The sequence below is a fragment of the Dama dama genome, chromosome 2 (genome assembly GCF_033118175.1).
Source record: "Dama dama isolate Ldn47 chromosome 2, ASM3311817v1, whole genome shotgun sequence".
Taxonomy (NCBI): Eukaryota; Metazoa; Chordata; class Mammalia; order Artiodactyla; family Cervidae; genus Dama; species Dama dama.
The window spans coordinates 22,413,235-22,433,259 of record NC_083682.1 but is presented as its reverse complement, the minus strand read 5'-3'; the positions used below and the strand labels follow the sequence as shown (position 1 = coordinate 22,433,259).

General features: G+C 38.5%; 1 protein-coding gene and 1 pseudogene across 6 annotated transcripts in view; one reads left to right on the top strand and one right to left on the bottom strand.

The window, feature by feature from the left end:
* Window positions 1-20,025, top strand: part of CCDC15 (coiled-coil domain containing 15) — a 53,109-nt gene that overhangs the window by 15,023 nt on the left and 18,061 nt on the right. For 5 of the 6 annotated variants that reach the window (XM_061167350.1, XM_061167331.1, XM_061167365.1 and 2 more), the window contains 5 exons: window positions 575-694; window positions 3,161-3,277; window positions 4,130-4,252; window positions 10,873-10,965; window positions 11,121-11,224. In XM_061167350.1, the coding sequence (XP_061023333.1) occupies window positions 575-694; window positions 3,161-3,277; window positions 4,130-4,252; window positions 10,873-10,965; window positions 11,121-11,224 (557 nt within the window). The remainder of the gene's footprint in view (window positions 1-574; window positions 695-3,160; window positions 3,278-4,129; window positions 4,253-10,872; window positions 10,966-11,120; window positions 11,225-20,025) is intronic. The other variant, XM_061167358.1, reaches the window with a different exon arrangement.
* LOC133041007 (small nucleolar RNA U3) lies at window positions 6,604-6,782 on the bottom strand (annotated as a pseudogene).

The window sequence follows — 20,025 nt, the reverse complement described above, 5'->3', positions numbered from 1 at the left end:
AGATTGATTAGAATAAGAGGAAAAGAAAGGGATCATCAGGAAGTAAATTACTTAGGTCTGTGGCTAGGCTTATGTGGCATAGAGTATAGTGTATTAACTTATTCTGTAAGATGATGGCCTCAGTTAACTTCTGAATTCTCACTGCAACCTAAAGTATTATTGATTACCTTGTGTTTCTTAACTGAACAATTGCTATTTTATATTTGTTCTTTTTTGGAAAGCAGATTTGAAGCCAGCAGTATCAATGTTGATAGGTAGGAGTCGGGGAGAGGTGTTTCCTGTGGAAATCTGTCAGGATCTTTTACACAGGCATGAAGATGAGGCCTTCATCGGTGGCAAGGTAGAGCAGAAAAAGGAGAGAACATGAGGAAATGTGTTGTTTGGGCTTAGTTTGGAGCTTTCCAAGATTGTTCTCAGATAGATTTCAAGAAGTGCGGTTTGTGTTTTATTCCATATTGTTTCACATCTGGAGTTGAAAAAATTACTGTAAGGCTCCTAGTAAAGCCTGGACTATTATTTCTATCATGTTACTCCCATTGAACAATTGACAATTTATGCTTTTTTTGTCTTTTAGAAGGTATGCTTCAAGGAGACGTATTGTGATATGATGAGTGAGAAGAGAAAAGACTTTTCTCTGGCAAGTTATCAGTATCTGCCTCCTAAACTTCAGGACCAGGCCTCCATCAGAGATCAGGTAGAGCTCAATCAAAAAGATATAGATGGGGGACTTCCCTGGCGGCCCAGTGGGCTTCCATTGTGGCTCAGACCGTAAAGAGTCGGCCTGCAATGCGAGAGATTTGGGTTCTGTGCCTGGGTTGGGAATATCCCCTGGCGGAGGAAGTAGCAACCCACTCCAGTATTCTTGCCTGGAGAAACCCTTGGACAGAGGAGCGTGGCGGGCTACAGTCCATGAGGTCACAGAGTCGGACACGACTGAGTGACAACACTATTGCAGTGGTTGAGACTCTGCACTTCCTCTGCAAGGGGTGCAGTTCAGTCCTTGATTGGGGAGCTAAGATCGCACATGCTCTGAGGTGTGCCCCTCCTCCCCATCCTGCAGAAAAAAAAAAGAGATAGATGGAAAATAAAGCAACTGGATTTTACACATTTCCAACAACTGGTAATGTGAAATATAGAATCAGACCCTTGTTTAGTGGACTGTATCAATCAAAGCAGTTCTGTCATTCAGAAGGCTGATAAATCACACTTGTATTCTTATTGTGGAATCAGACTATTTTAATTTATTAAGATTATGCTATAACTTTTGGTGAGGCATTGTTCCCACAGGTATACTGCTCTTACATGAACAGTGTAGGGGAATTAGCAGATTCTAAATTACTTAAATTTTGAGGGGGTTGTCAGACTGTACTGTGAATGTTTCGGGATTAAAAATTAAGATCTATAGAGTTGGGTTAAAAGTTTAACATCCTTGTTCAAACTAAAATGTATCAGAATACCCTCATGTGGTACCATTTTCCTGGCGTTCTCACTGAAGCCCAGAGTGTTAAGGTTAGCATGTGGCCCTGGTTAGATGATATGCTTTCTGTTTTTGTTGTTTCTTTTAAATGTATTTCTGAAGCAACGGTCATCTCTAATGCGAGAAGAAAGATGAATTGACGCTGGGGTGTCATCAGTGTATTAAACCTAAAATGTAAGACCACCCCTCTCCCCCTGGAGAGCAGGTAGAGCAGAAGACAGTGGGAACACTGTCTACTTTCTAAAAAAGTAACTGCAGATGGTGACTGTAGCCATGAAATTAAAAGACGCTTGCTCCTTGGAAGAAAAGTTATGACCAACCTAGACAGCATATTAAAGAGCAGATATATTACTTTACCAACAAAGTTCCATCTAGTCAAAGCTATGGTTTTTCCAGTAGTCATGTATGGATGTGAGCGTTGGACTATAAAGAAAGCTGAGTGCTGAAGAATTGATGCTTTTGAACTGTGGTGTTGGAGAAAACTCTTGAGAGTCCATTGGACTGCAAGGAGATCCAACCAGTCCATCCTAAAGGAAGTCAGTCCTGAATATTCATTGGAAGGACTGCTGCTGAAGCTGAAACTCCAATACTTTGGCCACCTGATGCAAAGAACTGACTCATTGGAAAGACCCTGATGCTGGGCAAGATTGAAGGCAGGAGGAGAAGGGGACAACAGAGGATGAGATGGTTGGATGGCATCACTGACTCAATGGACATGAGTTTGAGTAAACTCAGGGAGTTGGTGATGGATAGGGAGGCCTGGCGTGCTGCAGTCCATGGGGTCACAAAGAGTCGGACATGACTGAGGGACTGAACTGAGATTTGGGCTAGAGCTTGTCAAGCTAGCTTGTGTGTAGGCTGCATAGAATTAAAGCTTCTGGCATTAGGCTAAGAGTATGATGTCATCAGTTATTTCAAACTGTGTCAGATCTAAAGAAAGTCCAGGTGACAAAGCATATGTCTGTCATTTGGGCCAAATAAGAGATAGATTTTACTTATATAATATTGATTGGTTGTCAGTAAATAGTTCTTGGTAAACTCAAGTCCTTCAGTAAATTTGGGTTTGGACATTTAGTCTTCTGTACATTGAAGGAATTCTACTCTTGGGCAGCTGAAGCAGTACACCAAAGCCAGACATCCAGTTTGCAGACCAATTATGATAATGAACAAAACAAGCTGTTTGCCACTCAAAACTTCCCAGACTGCACCACTTCTAGTGTTTGTACATGGAATTATTGGGGACATTGAGTAGGCGTCCTTAAGCTTGTTTCCTGGCTTTACCTGAGAAAATGTTGGCAATTTTATAAAGATATTTTCTTGTTGCCTTATCTTATTCTAAATGTATTGTTGAATAAAGAGTTACCCCATGCAAAAAAAAGAAAAAAAAAACCAGAATAATCTAGGATTTGCTTTCAAATACTCTAGGAAAAATGTGGGAGAAAAGATATATGAAAAAACATGATGTTGCTAATTGCTGACACTGGGTGATGGGTATCTTTGGATTCCTTATACTATTTTTTTTTCTACTTTGATGTATGTTTGGAAATTTTATATTAAATACACACATGCACACACCTGTTAAATTATCCTCCCCTAGTATCATTATTTTGGGTTGTCAGTGAAGTGTGCACTACTAACCTATTATCTTTGCTCAATTAGTTTCGTATTTTGTTGTTCCATTAGAGCAAGTGTGTTAAGCAACCCTCATGTTTCAAGAAATGGGAGCTTGGAAGAGGAATTGCTTCTGGAGTGTGGTTGGTATGTCTCACCCCGTGTTCAAGACCTAGCTTTTCCAAGCGAGTAAGTAGAACAGAATATAGTGGGGAGTAAGTGATAGTAGATTCCTTAGGTTTGAATTCCACATTGGCAGGGCAAAGTCGTAACTGCTTCAGGGGTTTAGTGTTAAGGTCAGTAACAACGGGCAAAGGTATAATGTCCTCTTGTTCTGTGGCTGTTCTGCCCTGTTGAGACTGGTTCTGGCCTCTTCACTGAAGCTTTTGCTAGGGCCCTGGCCTGATGCTACTTCTTGGACGGTTGTTCAAGGTTTCTTTTCTTTTAGCACAGGAACTACGGGCAGGCCTCGCATAATATGACAGATGAGAAATGGAGAAAGGAGCTATTTCTGGAGCACTGTGAATGTGTCATTCGTGACATCCAGGAGCCAGTCTCTGCCAGAGAGCAGGTAGAGCTTAGTGTAGTGAAGAGTAAGCAGCAGAAAGTCAATTAGTGAGAGTTTGATAGGGGCTTGCCAGAGCTGCGCTGCTAGCAAGCAATGATGATAGTGTTATCTCTTATTAATAGTAATGTTATTAGTGTCATTATGAATAACAGCTTAAATTCGTTAAACATTTACCATAGCCACAGTGGTTCTAGAACTTTGTATCCGTTGTCTCATTAAACTCTCAAAATAACCCTGGGAGATCGATGCTATTGTTATCCTTGTTTTACCAATAGAGAAACTTAGGATTTCTTCGCAGATACAGTTAAGATCTACAGTAGTGGCAAGAAGTGTAGTGTCTGCTTTCATGCTTTAATGCATCAGATTCTTGTGACGGGTTTAGATTACATCAGGGCTATCCCTGCAGCCTAAAGTATTTTCACAAGCGTCGTGTCACTACTTATGCAATTTGGTGAACCCTTTGTATCTTTCAGAGCTTATGCTCCATACAGCAGCCATCTGCTGAAACAGCTGAAAGATGGCAGGAAGATTTGCTTCTGGATGGCCATCAGCATCTTGCACCCAAGCAGCAGAGAGAGGCTTCCAGCAGAAGACAGGTAGAGCAGACTGTTGAGTGTGAGCAGTGGAATTTAGAGAGGGTCATAGGTACCTACTGAGCTGGGAACAGTAAGGCTGAGCAAAAAGCAGGTTCTTGGTTTATTTCGTGGTGTGTGAAACCTGTCCTGACCTACGATTACTCCTTGAAGGCTAGGGTCTTGTCAGAAACACTTGTTGCCTATTGGGAAAATTGTGTTTTTTACATGTGTATTCTCTTATAAAAGGTGTGTTTTTAGTGTCTCTTCTTTTATGAGAAGGGAAGAAGTAAGTGGTTTCTGAAGGGTCGGGGTCAGGAGGATCTTGCACCCAACAGCCAGGACTAGATCCCCATCAGGAGCCTGGTAGAGCACAAGGCAGGATCACTAAGACATTTAGGCTGGAACTTGTTAGGGTTATGTTTTCCAAGAAAATGTTATGGTACTCTGGCCTACTAAGCTTTCCCTATGGCTGAAGTCTAGTTTATTTCCATCAGAATTTTACACTGTCTGCATAATTTTTAACTCGTGGTTTTTTGTTACTTTAGAAACAGAGCCTTCAGGCAACCAGCATTGTTAGAATGTATGAAAGAGAGAAAGAGAAATTTTCCCTTGGTCCTTTTAGAAAAGGAGGAAGAAAGGCAGAAAGAAGGACTTGGGCTGAGCTTTTCAGACTAAGCTGCAGCTTCTTTGTTATTTTTGGTTCGGGTCTAAGGTTGGCCTAAGGGAAGGCTGTTGTGTTTTATTCTGCATCACCATTTCTGTATTCTACAAGCCCTTTCTACTTCCGGTCCTTTACATATTTTTTTCCTCTTTTTGAGAGGCTTCTCTTTTTTTCTTTGCGAAGCTGGTCCCTTCTCATCCTTTAGGTTTCAGCTTCAACTTCTCTGATCACCTTATCAAGATTAGGCCTCCTCCCCTTTTGTGTTTTTCCTCTGTCCCTGCATTCTGTTTCCTTCTCTATACACAAGACAGTTGGTAATTACTTACTTCCATGTCTTCCAGTAGTCTGTAAGCTTTATGAAGAGAGAGAGTGCACCTGTTTTGTTTATTGGAGTGTGGACAGCCTTTAGCTTGGTGCCTAGTACCTGCTTGCCTCTTGCTAAGTCTGTTTAGAAAGAATTGGTCAGTCAATCAAACTGACCAGTTTATTGAGCACCAGTTTGATGTTAGCCATTGTTTAGGTTTTAAATATTAAAGATATAGCTGTGAATAAGACTTAGCACTCAAATTTCAGACCGTCTGAAGAAGAGAGACTGGCAAATAAGCGATAATTATGAAGCAACGTAATTAGTGGTAGAGAATGGATAGGCCATTAACTGAGCAAGAAGAGGGGTACCTAATCCTGACTGTTTGATTCAGGGTGCCACTTTAATAGTCAGAATCTCTTCTTCTTGTCCTTCTGTCACACCAGCCCTGAAAATCCTAGATCAGTCCTTTCATCTTTCAGACTCCTGAATAATCCAGGTTTATTGTAAAAAAAAAAAAAAACCTCTTTAATGGTGTAGATTTATACACATTCATACGTAGGGTTTTACTGGATCCCCAGTGCTGCTTAGTGTTTTTCCTAGTTGCCACTTGTTAGTTCCCTCACACATGGCCCACACTGATAACTCCAAACCTTAAATATTCCATAAAGTTCTTTCTGCACCCCTATACTTTCTGATTTTCATTAAAAAAGAGGCCATAATTCAATAACTCCCTTGACCATTTACTCTTTTGTCATTCTTACTTGTTTCTACTAGTCTCAGAGGAAGAATTGTCTTTTTTTTTTTTTTTTTTTTTTTAATTTTTTTGACTGGGTGGTACACAAGATCTTAGTTCCTTGACCAGGTATCAAACCCAGGCCCCCTGCATTGGGGGTGGGGAGTCTTAACCACTGCACCACCAGGAATGTCCCATCCTAGAGTTGTCTTTCTTTGGATCCATATTCTGGATTCGCTTTCCATGTTTTTCTTCTGGGTCCAGTTTTGAACATTATAATGTGAGACTGACTTTTTGTTAAAATCCCCTGAAGAACGTTCCTTTTTTTGTTCTAGCAGGCAGTTGACTTGGTTAAGTTCAGGCTCCAAGTTCTCTCTCATCTTCTGTGAACAGCAGCTCCAATGTTAGTTCAGTTCTCAAAGCCTTCTTTATACTCCATTAAGTCCATCCCAGGCAGCACAGCTCAGGGGTGATTCTGGGGTGTGTGCCATTTCATACACAGAATTAAGGAATCCACTTTTCTGACTCACTCCTCTTTTTTTTTAAATTAATTTTTATTGGATTATAGTTGATTTACAATGTTATATTAGTTTCAGGTGTCACAGCAAAGTGACTCAGTCATGCATATACATATCTGCATTCTTTTTTAGATTCTTTTTTTTTTTTTCGAAGCCACTCAGACTACATTCTCTCCCTCTTCATCTCCAAAAAGGAAAAGAAGAACGATCATCAATGGCTAATAGCAGCTGCAGAAGCAACACCAAAAGCCAGTTTCACGCTCAGGAGAGAACGCTGCGTCTCCTCCTCGTGGTTTAGATTCTTTTTGAGTATTGAGTAGCGTTCCAAACTCACCCCTCTTCAGGGTACCCCACCCATATACTCTCCAGATACTTAGAGCCACATTTCCTACAATTTTTACTTAGAATCAGTGAGAGAGAGCTAGAGGCTCAGAATGGGCTTACTCGTTGGCCGGTGCTGGAAGTCCAATTTTTCTTACTTTAAAAAAATGTTTTTTCCTATTCTTTGGCTGCACTGGGTCTTCGTTGCTGCACGCAGGCTCTCTGGTGCTGTGGAGTGCTGGCTTCTCATCGTGGTGGCTTCTCTTGTGGTGCACAGGCTCTAGGGGCATGGGCTTCAGTGGTTGAGATGCACGGGGCTTAGCTGCTCCACAGCACGTGGAATCTCCCTGGACCAGGGATCAAACCTGTGTCTCCTGCATTGGCAGGCGGATTCTTAACCACTGGACCACTGGGGAAGTCCTTTCTTACTTTTATGAAAGCAGAAAAAATAGTTTCATTTTTATTACAGCAAAAAGTAAATAATTAATAAAAAGGAAGAAAGACCCCAAATTACAGAGATAGCCACCATTAACCTTTTGCTACATATTGTTTTTAGATTTTATCTGTAACAAACAAACTTTATTGAGGTATATAGTCAGTTCTCTTTATTCATAATAGTTATGTTCTATAAACTTGCCATAAATAGCGCAACTGAATTTTAGTCAATACTGAACCATTGCTTAACTGTTTTGTGTGAATTTCTGTGTAGACACCTTGTTAGTATGTATTGTTGATTCATTAACATTGGACTCAGGGCCAACGGCACTATAGCTCATGCCTGAATGAAGCTTATTTAATAGACGTATTTTCTCCATAAGGCACATCACAACCTTCTTATGCTAAAAACACTAGGTAGTACTTGAGCACTGTGCTTGAGGGGTGTTTTAAATAGCATAATCAACAAAAAAAGCACAAAAATGCAAAAAGCTTTGCACTCAATGTACATTTGAAAGGATACTTGTTTACAGTATGAAGGCTGAAACAAGAAGGCAGAGCATCACAGTGTTTGACCTTAGCTGGCAGCATGTCCATCTGATGACTCAGATTTTTCACAACACTGTTCATGTCTAGAGGTGACCACAAGCACTGTGAGCATTAATTCTGTGATAACAAATACATCTTGGTGAATAGGCAAATTCACAAATAAGGACTAGTCAAATAATGAAGCCTGGCTGCTTTGTATACCATACAGGTAACCCATTGAAAATATACAATTCGGTGTTTTTACTATATTCAGAATGTTGTGCAAGCTTTACCATAGTCACTCCTAGAATATTTCATCACTGCCCAGAAGTCACATACCTTTAACAAGCTTTCATTCCCTTTTGCCCCTTACCTCCATCCCCAGCCCTAGGCAACCATTAGTCTACTTTTTGTCTCTCTAGATTTGCCTATTCTGGACATTTTGTATAAAAGAGATCATAGAATGGCCTTTTATCACTGAGTTCTTTCACTTAGCATAATGTTTTCCAAGTTCATAGACCTCGCAGCAGGTAGCAATGCTTCATTCGTATTTGTTGGATAATATTCCATTGTATGTATGTAGCATATTTTATTTATCCATTCATTAGTTGATAGGCATTTGGATTGTTTCTACTTCTTGACTATTAATAGTGAATAGTGCTGCTGTGAACATTTGTTTGTATGTTTTTCTGTGATGCGTGTTTCCATTTTCCTTGGATGTATAAGTAGGAGGGAAATTGCTGAGACTTATGGTATCCATATGCTTAACCTTTGGGGAGGGACTGCCAAACTGGTTTCCAAAGTGGCACAGTGCTGTTCATTCTTACCAGCAGTATTATGAGGTTTCTGTTTCTCCACATCCTCACGAACACTTGTTATTGTCTTTTGTCTTTTTAATTATAGCTCTCTTAATGGGTATGCAATAATATCTCATTGTGGTTTTGGTTTGCATTTTCTTAATGATTAATGATGAGCATCTTTTCATGTGCTTATTGGCCATATGTGTATTTTCTTTAGAAAACTATTAAAGTCCTCTGCCCAATTTCTAATTGGATTATTTGTCTTTTGATTATTAAGTTATGTGAGTTCTTAATATATTTTACACATAGTACCCTTATTTATTTTGTGATTTGCAAGTGTTTTCTCCTGTCCTAAGGGTTGTCTTTTCACTTTGTAAGTGGTTTCTTTTGCAGCACAGAAGTTTTTAATTTTGATGAAGTCCATATTATTTACTGTTTTGTGGCTTGTGCTTTTGATGTCATATCTAAGAAACCATCACCTTTGTATTTCTCTAAGAGTCTTACATCCCTTGCATTCAGGTCTGTGATCCACTTTACATTAATCTTCATGTATGGTGTTGGGTAGGGGTCCAGTTTCATTCTTTTCTGCGTGTGGGTATCCAGGGTGACCCAACATCATTTGTTGAAAAGACTCTTCTTACCCACTGAGTTCTCATCACTCTTGTCAAAAATCAGTTGATTGTAAATACGAGTTTATAATAGAACTACCAGTTCTATTCCACTGATCTGTGGGTCTGTCCTTACGCTATACCACACTGCATTGATTAGTGCAGCTTATTTTTTTAAATAAGTTTTGAATTGAAAAGAATGAGTTCTCCACCTTTGTTCTCTGTTTCAAGATCGTCTCAGCTATTCTGGGTCCCTCATGTGAATTTAAGGATTACCTTGTCAACTTCTACAGAGAAGTAAACTGAATTTTTTTTAAGGTTTTTTTTTCTGTGGACCATTTTTGAAGTCTTTTTTGAGGTTTTTTTTTTTTTTTTTTCTTTCCAATATTGCTTCTGTCTTATGCTTTGGTTTTTGTGCTGCAAGGCCTGTGAGATCTTAGTGCCCTGAACAGGGATCGAACCCCCATCTCCTGCATTGGAAGGTGAGTCTTCAATGCTGCAGGAAGGCTTTGTCTAGTTGTGGTGTACAGGCTTTTCATTGCCATGGCTTTTCTTGCTGCAGAGCCCAAGCTCTGGGTGTGCAGGCTTCAGTAGTTGTGGCACACAGGCTCTAGAGCGTGGGCTGAGTAGTTGTGGGGCATGGACTTAGTTGCCTGTGGCATGTGGAATATTCCTAGACCAAGGGTCAGACTCATGTCCCCTGCTTTGGCAGGTGGAGTTTTAACCACTGCGCCAGCAGGGAAGTCTAGAAGGTGAAATATTAACCATTGGACTGCCAGGGAAGCCCCATCAACTTAAATGTTGATGCAGACGACATTAAATCTGTTGATTCATTTGCCATCTTAACAGTATTAAGTCTTCTGATTCGTGAACAAGAGATGTCTTTTCACTCAATTAGATCTTTTATTTCGTTTAACATGTTTTTGTAGGTTTCAGTGTATATAATTTATATCTTTTATTAAATTTATTCCTAAGGTGTGTTTTGATGGTGTATTATATGGATTTTACCCTTAATTTCATTTTCAAATTGTTCATTGCAAGTACATAAAAATGTAATTGATTTTTGCATACTGAGCTTGTATCTTGCAACTTTGCTAACAGATAAATAACTTCTTTTTGATAAATAACTTTTAAGCTAAAAAGATCAATGTAATTTAAAACTTGTATTTCTAAAAGTTAGAGATCATAATTTGAACCATATAATGTCAAAGTAAGTATACTAAATTATGTCAACAGGCTTTCCTAGTACTTTAGGAGAAAATAAGCTCTAGTTTCTTCCCTGCCATGACAGCTGATTGCTATAATATTTTCTTTCAAACTTTTATTCTCTAAATTCACACCATCAAGAATGTGTACAAATTGAAAATTATTATAGATATGAGATAGTAAGAGATCTAATTTTATATCCTATATTTGATCCCAAGCACACAGTCATAATAGAATGATTTCAAGTGACTATTTTAGAAGGCTTCTGAACATTTTGATTTGTCATGAATTCATCCATGTCTTTGACCTGAGTCTTTTGTTTTTGTTTGATTAATTCCTTTTATTCTTTCTTAAAATTTTATTCTTTTATATATATATATACATATATATATATATTTAACTTTTTAAATCTAGTTGAGCTCAAGATTGCAGGAGGAAAGAATTAGTAGATAAAATTATCAAAAACGTTCACAGGTCTAGCTTTTGGCAGTTTTGTCACTTTGTGTGATTGGACTTCCTAACAGGTTGGTGATGAGTATCAATCAAGATTGAACACTGAATTTCAAACTCCCCTGGCACTTCAGTCTGGAGTAAGTCAAGAGGAAGACAAGAAAGAGGTATGTAGTGGTAATGGCTTTTGGACATCAGTATATGTGAGATTGGAAGCAACTTGTTGTGTCCTAACATACTGAGCTAGTAGTTTAAAGATATTTTCCTTTCTTGGAAAGTCTCTGAGAGCAGAGTCTTAAAAGTTTTTACTTCTCTTCTTTAGCGTCAAAAGCAATACCTGAGGTATAGACGACTTTTCATGGATATTGAAAGAGAACAAGTGAAAGAACAACAAAGGCAAAAAGAACATAAGAAGAAAATTGAAAAGTAAGTTCTTTGATCCTTATTGTGAGCTGTAAATTACCTGCTAAGATCATTTTGGAAGCTGAATTTTAGAAAGAGTCAGGCAGTGGTTTTACCTTCTTATCTGTAGTGGAAACAACTATTTTTGATCTGGGTTGCAATGTTAAAAGATGGTTAAGAGTTATATATATATATTTTTTTAATAGACTTATTTTTTTGGAATAGTTTTAGATTCATAGCACAATTAAACAGAAAGTCCAGAAAGTTCCCGTTTACTTCTTACCCGCACACATGGACTGCTTCCTCCACTGGCAATGTCCTGTACCATAGTGGTGAATTTGTTACAACTCGTGAACCTACACGGACACATCATAACCCTGTTTTACATATGGACAAATAATACTCTAATATCTGGATGTACTACAGTTTATTTGTCCATTCACTTCCTGAAGGATATCTTGGTTTTCCCCCAAGATTTGGCAGTTATAATAAAGCTGCTTTAAACATCCATGTGTAGGTTTTGTGTGGGCATAAATTTTCAGCTCCTTCGGGTAAATGATGAGTACGTTTGCTAGATTATATGGTAAGAGGATGATCATTTTTCTAAGAAACTACTGCATACCAGGATCAAGTGGAATTTATTCTACAATTGCAAGGGTGGTTCAGATCCACAAATCAATCAATGTGATACACCAGATTAACATAATGAATGATTAAGATCATGTGATTGTTTCAATAGATGCAGAAAAAGCACTTGGCAAAATTCAACATTCATTCATGATAAAAGCTCTCAACAAAGCGAATATAGAGGACATTTACCTTGACATAATAAAGGCCATATGTGACAAGTCCATAGCTGACATCATACTCCATGGTAAAAAGCTGAAAGCTTTTCCTTTAGGATCAGAAACAAGACAAGAATGCCTATTCTTGCCACTTCTATTCAACATAGTATAGGAAGATCCTAGCCTGAGCAGTTAGGTAAGAGAAATAAATAAGACATTAAATTGGAATGGAAGAATTAAAACTGTTACTTGAAAGAAGGCATCATTTACCAATATTAGGAATAAAAAAGAAGCCATTACTACAGAGCCTGGAAACATTAAATGTTGATAAGAAGACATTAGAAAATTTGAACACTTTGATGAAATAGATAAACTCTTAAAAATAACAAAATGAATGCAAGAAGAAATAGAAATCTGACTAACCCCACAAAAAGTCATTTATGGAATGTAAACAAATTAAATCACTTTTTGAAAAAAATCTTACCAAAAAGAAAAACTCAAGTTTAGATCCAGACTCAGATGTCTGCATTAGGGGATCCCAAATATTTAAGGGAAAAAATAACACCGGGGTTTATTTAAGCTATTCTAGAGGATGGAAAATAGTGAATACTTCCCAAATAATTGTAGAGGCCAACATAATCTTAGTACCAACCTGACAAGAACTTTATAAGAAAGCAACATTTATAGACTTAATTTCTCTCGTGAACATTAATTTTACTTTAAATTAAAATAAGAAGACCTGGTGGCCTGTTAGGGGCACTGCTTCACCTATTAGCCCCTGACCTTAGGGCTTCTGCCCAGGCATCTGCCTTCTTCCCCAGGACGGCTTCTTAACTACCCCTGAACTTCTCCCAAGCCATGGACCCAATGGAAGCAAAACTTTTTGCAAGAACAATGATGGTGAACACAGTGATTAAACATTCCAGGATGTTTAAGAATTGTCTTTCACTGGGAGAAATAAATAATTTTTTTCTATTCTTTCTGCATTTCAATTTTTTATTATTTATATATATGATTCTGGGAGCCTAAGCAGTAAGGGCCCCCTAGATTAATGTCTTGTTTTTTTGCTATAAAGACCACAAAGACTTCTTAAATTTTTATGTGGCAGTCCACTGGTGAGAATGGTTTTCCTGTGAGGTGTTTAGTAGTTCCTTTGGTATGTTTTTATTCTCACATTTTTTTCCCCCTTTGAGACATGTTATAATATTGTTGTCCTAAAAGCGACTTGGCAAAAGCTGCTGCAGTAAAAAAGTGTATGTGTATGTGTGTTTTGGATTGGGATTAAAAGAGAGAGGCTTGGAACAATCCTCATGAAGTTATGTAGGGTAGCTTTTAGGCAGAATTCTGTTTAAATAGTTCAAGGATCTTTTCTATTCTTAATGTTCTTTGGGACTGTAATTATATAATACCCTGGATAATAGTTTCAGAATCTAAGGACATTGGCTCTCAGGAAGTCCATTCTCCTATCTAAGCCAGATTTGTCATACTATAATTTAGTCATTTTGCCATAATTATGATCTCATCTCCATCAAAAAGAAAAAAATCTGAATTCTGTGGTGCCCATATATAAGCATTTTTACAGACTTATCAGGCAAAACACAGAATGGAAATTGTAGTTCATCTAATTGAAGCCAAGACATCTCTGCTGTGGGTATTTTATGTCTACCTTAAATCTTCTTATGACATGCCTACCACATGGTATAGTCAGTGGGGAATTCTTCTTTAGCTGTTCTGCTGACCTTCTTTGAAAGCTTTTCTGCTTAAGGCTTTTGTTTTATTGCCATTTTCTCAGTGGATAATCTTTTTCTTGTTGGATTTATACTCTTGACCCCAGAAGAAATATGAAGGTCTCTGTCTTACAGATGGTATCAGAACATTAAATCTGTTGTCAATGACAGTTTGCAAATAATATAAAATTATTTTTTGCTTTTTACTGTTGAAGAAATGAAATGTATGCCCTTCTTTGCATGGGGGTTATTTGTTTTAACTTAAAGACAAAAACCACTTTAGCAGCATTCTAAAATAAACATATACCTGCTTTCTACATAGGAATTGATAGTAACTACTTTACCTCACCCAGTTGTTATGAGAATCAAATGATATGTCTTCATTTATTCATTTAGCAGCTGTTTACTGAGAATCTATTAATTGGTAGACATGCTAGATTTAAAGCATACAAAATATGGAAGATATGATCACATCTTTCAAGGATCTTAGTAGATAGATTCCACTGACTAATGGAGAGGCAAATAAATGAATAATTATAGTGTGATATGTTAAGTATTACAAGACAATATAGCATGTGATTAAGAACCTGGGGAGATATGTGTTCAAGTCCTAGCTCTGCTGCCCACCAGCTTTGTGACTTTGGGAAAGTTACTTTCTATTAGTCCTAGTTTCTTCTCTATAAAACAGGTATAAGAGGAATATACACCTCAGAAAGTTGCTGTGAGGATTAAATGAGGTAACATGGCAAATGAACTTAGTGTAGAATCTGGCATGTGGTACATGCTCAATAAATGTTAGTTGCCAAATATTTAAGGGAAAAAAATAGCACTAAGTTTTACGTAAAATATTCCAGAGAATGGAAAACAGGAATACTTGCCACATAATTATAGAAGCCAGTATAACCTTAAAATCAACCTGTCTTGGATATTAAAAGATAGCAATATTACAGGCTAATTTCTTTGATCAACATAAATGTAAAAATATCAAGTAAAATAAAATCTTTCTTCTAATGTCAGTAGAAGGAAAAAACTATAAGAAGGAATGAGAGCAGAGAGACTGTTTTGAACTTAAAATTGGGGTCCTGGTATAGCAGCACAGGGAAGACTTCCCGGGCTGAGCTGTGAAGGGTCAGCGGAAGGGCATGAGACAGCTGGAACTGAGTGGACCAAGAGAAGGTAGGAACTCCAGCAGAAAGACTGACACTGTAAAAGGCGTAACATGAACGAGCATGACCCATCTGAGTGGATGGGATTGGAGCTAATAGAATGGCAAGAGGTAGGCCTTATAAAATGAGGAAAGAGTATAAAGAACTGTGTATGTTATAGGAAGGATTTGGGATTTTATCCTGAAAACAGGAGCCACTTAGACACATTGTGAGGAATGGGTAAAATGGCTAAGACTAGATGTTAGGGGATTATTCTTTTTATTTTACAGATGAGAAAGTGAGCCCCAGAGAGGTTAACTAAGTTGCCCAAGATAAAGATCATACTTAACAGTGGCAGAACTGGGATTCAATCCTGAATTTATTCAATTCCATCACCTAATTGCTTTGAAGTTTGTAACTTCAATAAGTTATAAGCCAGGGCCAGGAGGCAGTGAGGAGGAGGCAGTTTTAAGAGCAAAAGACATAGAATTGATAAGATACTGCTAGAGAATTCAAAGATAAGTTCCAGGTTTATGGCTTAGGCCACCCTTAGCCTATTTACCTAATGAACTGCTTTGAAACAGATGTTCCAGCAAGGAGGTAGAGGTGGAGAAGATTAGTTTGGGGCAAATTGGATTTGAAGTGCCTAAAGGAAATTCAAGTAGAGCATCCAGTAGGAAATATTACATTATTTTTAGTAATGATTTCAGAAATCACTAAGGAGGAATACTATCAGAATAAAGAAAGAGAGAAAAAGATTGAACAGGAAAACAGGATTGGCAGGCAGAGATTTAGACTGTGCTAGATTAGACTTTAATCCTGTTGTACCGAAGAGGAAGATTTCTTTCATCTCCTTAGGAAGTTATTTTTCTGGCAGACACCTCTTTTAACCCCTAAAATAAAGCTACTTCTTATTCTTGAATGCAGACTTCCCTTTATTTGACAGTGTTAGTGTTGGCAGATTTCTGTGATTGCTCAAGAAGTATGAATTCATAGAGCCAAAAAGTCTTCAATTTTAGTTCTAAATCTCTATTACAAAGTTTAACTTTGTAAAGGATTAGTGGCATGACCTTATATGAAAGATGACTAACGAGAGTTTTTGAGTTGTTGTAATTATAAGAATATATTTTTAGTGAACTTTGCCTGTGATACCACTTTCTCTTAAGGATTCTTTTCAAAATGTAAATATTGCCATCTACTTGCTGTTATGCAAACACTCAGTCTAGCAAGTTGACAAATCAATTTGCAGAGTTTTATATTCTTATTCTCTTTTACTGAAAGTTTGACACTGGGTTTAGCATGACCTGAGAACCACTGTAATGGTATTCACGTCAGTGCCCTGGGAAAAACCCCTATTTTGACATTTTGATTTCCAACCTAATTAAGTTTCTGTTGTGTGTATCAACTAAAAGGTATATTTATGCAAGAAGCTCTAAAGACATTTGAGAGGTTTATAAAGTAATTGTTTTTATCAACTTTTTAAGTTGGTTTTGCCAATTTTTGTGGTTATGATCCTTTCTGAAACTGCTGTGTGGCAGTAGTTCTTCACTTGAGAATCAAACCAAAGCTGTGGATCCTTTTCCCAGAGAAATACCTTTGAGATACTCAAGTGGAATGTCAAACTGGCAGGCAGTTAAATAGGTTTAAATCTCAGAGGAATGGTCTATGCTGGAGCTGGAGCTTAATGAGTTACAGATGATAGGGGTGGTCACAGAAGCAGATAGTATGCAAAAAGTCACCTAGGGAGAAGTCATAGAATAAGAAATGGAGAATGCCTTCTTCTAGGGTAAGAAATAGACATGGTATACTTCTGCTTATGTACTATGACCTTTTTGAGGGCCACAAACTATTTTAACATCTAAGATGTTTTGCTCCCTCGAATCAATTTTTGCTGCCTTGGGTATAATGTTACCCCTGTTGAGAATGTAAATGCTAGATGGATTAACCTGTAGGCCACCAATGACCTTAGAGAGAGTTTTTTTGTGGAGTGATTGATGGGTCTTAAAAGCCATATTGGAGGGGAGAGGAGATCAGAGAGGAAAAAGCTGAACTCTTAAGATGTTTGACTGTAAGAAGAGGACTGAGTAGGGGGGAGAAGGGGAAAGGGCTGAGTCCATCACTGCTAGTAATTGTCCTGTTACCAACAATTTCGAGTAATTTCCTGTTACCCACATTTGAGAAACAACGCTGACATGTTTCCTTAGCTCTTAGTTTATAGGTATAGAGAATAAATGGTATAGAGAATTATGTGTGTGTGTGCTAAGTCACTTGAGTCGTGTCTGATTCTTTGTGACCCTGTGGACTGTAATCCTCCAGGCTCCTCTGTCCAGTATTCTCCAGAATACTGGAGTGGGTTGCCATGCCCTCTTCCAGGGGATCTTCTTGACCCAGGGATCGAACCAGCGTCTCATGAGTTGGCAGGCAGGTTCTTTACCACTACTGCTACCTGGGAAGCCTGTGGAGAATTATACCAGCAACTAAACTGTCTGTTTTTAGTCACTTGGCTCCATTTAAGTTTCACTCTTGAAAACCTGAGGCTTCCCTGGTGGCTCGGTGATAAAGAATTCACCTGCTAATGCAGGAAGTGAGGATTTGATACCTGGGTGGGGAAGATGCCCTGGAGAAGGAGATGGCAACCCACTCCAGTATTCTTGCCTGAGAAATCCCATGGACAGAGGAGCCTGGTGGGCTACAGTCCATGGGGTTGCAAAACAGTCAGACACAACTAAATAACAGCAACAATTGAAAACCTCAGTTCGATTTCTCATCTGTAGAAAAATCTTTTCATATTTGCATTTTTCACCAGCTCAGGAGTTATTGAATTAATCACATATGAATGTCCTCAAAACATTTACTTCTTTAAACTGGCTGTCTTTGGGAAAAGATCTTTATGTAACTAGATCCTTAGTGAAGGTCACCTATGATCCTAGGCTTGTATTTAAACTTTTATACTTATTTAACCTCTTCCTTTTGTTCTCTTACTCATATCATGCATTATATTTTAAGAGAACAAATTGATGTATATTTTGAAGTCAATTGTGGGGAATTCTTTGGCAGTCCAGTGGTTAGGACTCTGCACATCTACTGTAGTAAGCACAGGTTCAATCCCTGGTCAGGGAAGTAAGGTCTTGCATGCTGTGCAGCATGGCCAAAAAAAGAAAATTCAGATGTGAATAATTATGTGTGCTGTGGCTCTTTTCCACGTTACCTTTCTCATGTTCCTAGTACACTGCCTGATACGCCTTTATATCTTGATCCTTACTAGGAATAAAATATCTTTCTACACAAGTTGGAGTATTGAGATTTCTTACTTCTACCTTGTTCCAGCTTTATATTGCATTTGTGTTTGATTGTGATCCCCTTCATGGATCACAGCCTTGTCGTGGTGAAGGGGCTTATGTAACGCAGTGAAGCTATGAGCCACGTCATACAGGGCCACCCAAGACAGACAGGTCACAGTGAAGAGTTCTGACAAAATGTGGTCCACTGGAGGAGGGAATAGCTAGTATTCTTGCCAGTTCTCCAGTGTTCTTGCTGTGAGAACCCCATGAACAGTATGAAAAAGCAAAAAGATATGACACCAGAAGATGATCCCCCCCAAGGCCAGAAGGTGTCCAGTATGCTACTGGAGAAGAGCTGAGGACAATTACTAATAGTTCCAGATAGAATGGAGCGACTGGGCCAAAGCAGAAACAATGCTCAGTTGCAGATGTGTTTGGTGGTGGCAGTAAAATCCAGTGTTGTAAAGAACGGTATTGCATAAGAACCTGGAATGTTAGGACCATGAATCAAGGTAAAGTGGACGTAGTCAAGTAGGAGATGGCAAGAGTGAACATCGACATCTTGGGAATCAGTTAACTAAAATGGAGAGGAAAGGGTGAATTTAATTCAGATGACCATTATATCTACTACTGTGGGCAAGAATCCATTAGAAAAAATGGAGTAGCCCTCATAGTCAACAAAAGAGTACAAAATGCAGGACATGAGTACAGTCTCAAAAACACCAGAATGACCTCAGTTCATTTACAAAGTAAACCATTCAGTATCACACTAATCCAAGTCTATGCCCCAACCACTAATTCCAAAGAAGCTGAAGTTGACCGGTTCTGTGAAAACCTACAACACCTTCTAGAACTAATACCAAAAAAAGATGTCCTTTTCATCATAGGAGATTGGAATGCAAAAGTAGGAAGTCAGGAGATACCTGGAGTAACAGGCAGGTTTGGCCTTGGAGTACAAAATGAAGCAGGACAAAGCCTAACAGTTTTGTCAAGAGAACACACTGGTCATAGCAAATGCCCTTTTCCAACAACGCAAGAGATGACTCTGCACATAGACATCACCAGATGGTCTCTGTGCATGCTCAGTCATGTTTGACTCTGTGGGACTCCATGGACTGTAGCCAGGTTCCTCTGTCCATGGAATTCTCCAGGCAAGAATACTGGAGTGGGTTGCCATGCTCTTCTCCAGGGAAGCTTCCCAACCCAGCGATCGTACCTGGGCCTCCTGCATTGTAGACAGATTCTTTTCCGTCTGACCCACCAGGGGTTGCCATCCCAGATTGTCAATATCAAAATCAAATTGATTATATTCTTTGCAATCAAAGATGGAGATGCTCTATACAGTTAGCAAAAAGAAGCCCTGGAACAAACTGTGACTCAGATCATCAGTTTCTTATTGCAAAATTCAGGCTTAAATTGAAGAAAGTAGGAAAAACCACAAGGCCATTCGGGTATGACCTAAACCAATCCAATATGATTTTATGGTGGAGGATCGAATAGATTCAAGGGATAAGATCTAGTAGACAATGCCTGAAGAACTATGGATGGAGATTCTTAACATTGTACAGGAGACAGTGACCAAAACCATTACCAAAAAAAAAAAGAAATGCATGAAGACAAAGCGGTTGTATGAAGAGGCTTTACAAATAGCTGAGGAAAGAAGAAACTGAAAGGCAGGAGAGAAAGGAAAAAATGTACCCAACTGAATGCAGAGTTCCAGAGAATAGCAAGGAGAGACAAGAAGTCCTTCTTAAACGAACAGTGCACAGAAATCGAAGAAAACAACAGAATGGGGGAAACTAGAGATCTCTTCAAGAAAATTGGAGGTATCAGGAGAAAACTTTATGTAAAGATTGGCACGATAGTGAGGACAGAAGCAACCTAACA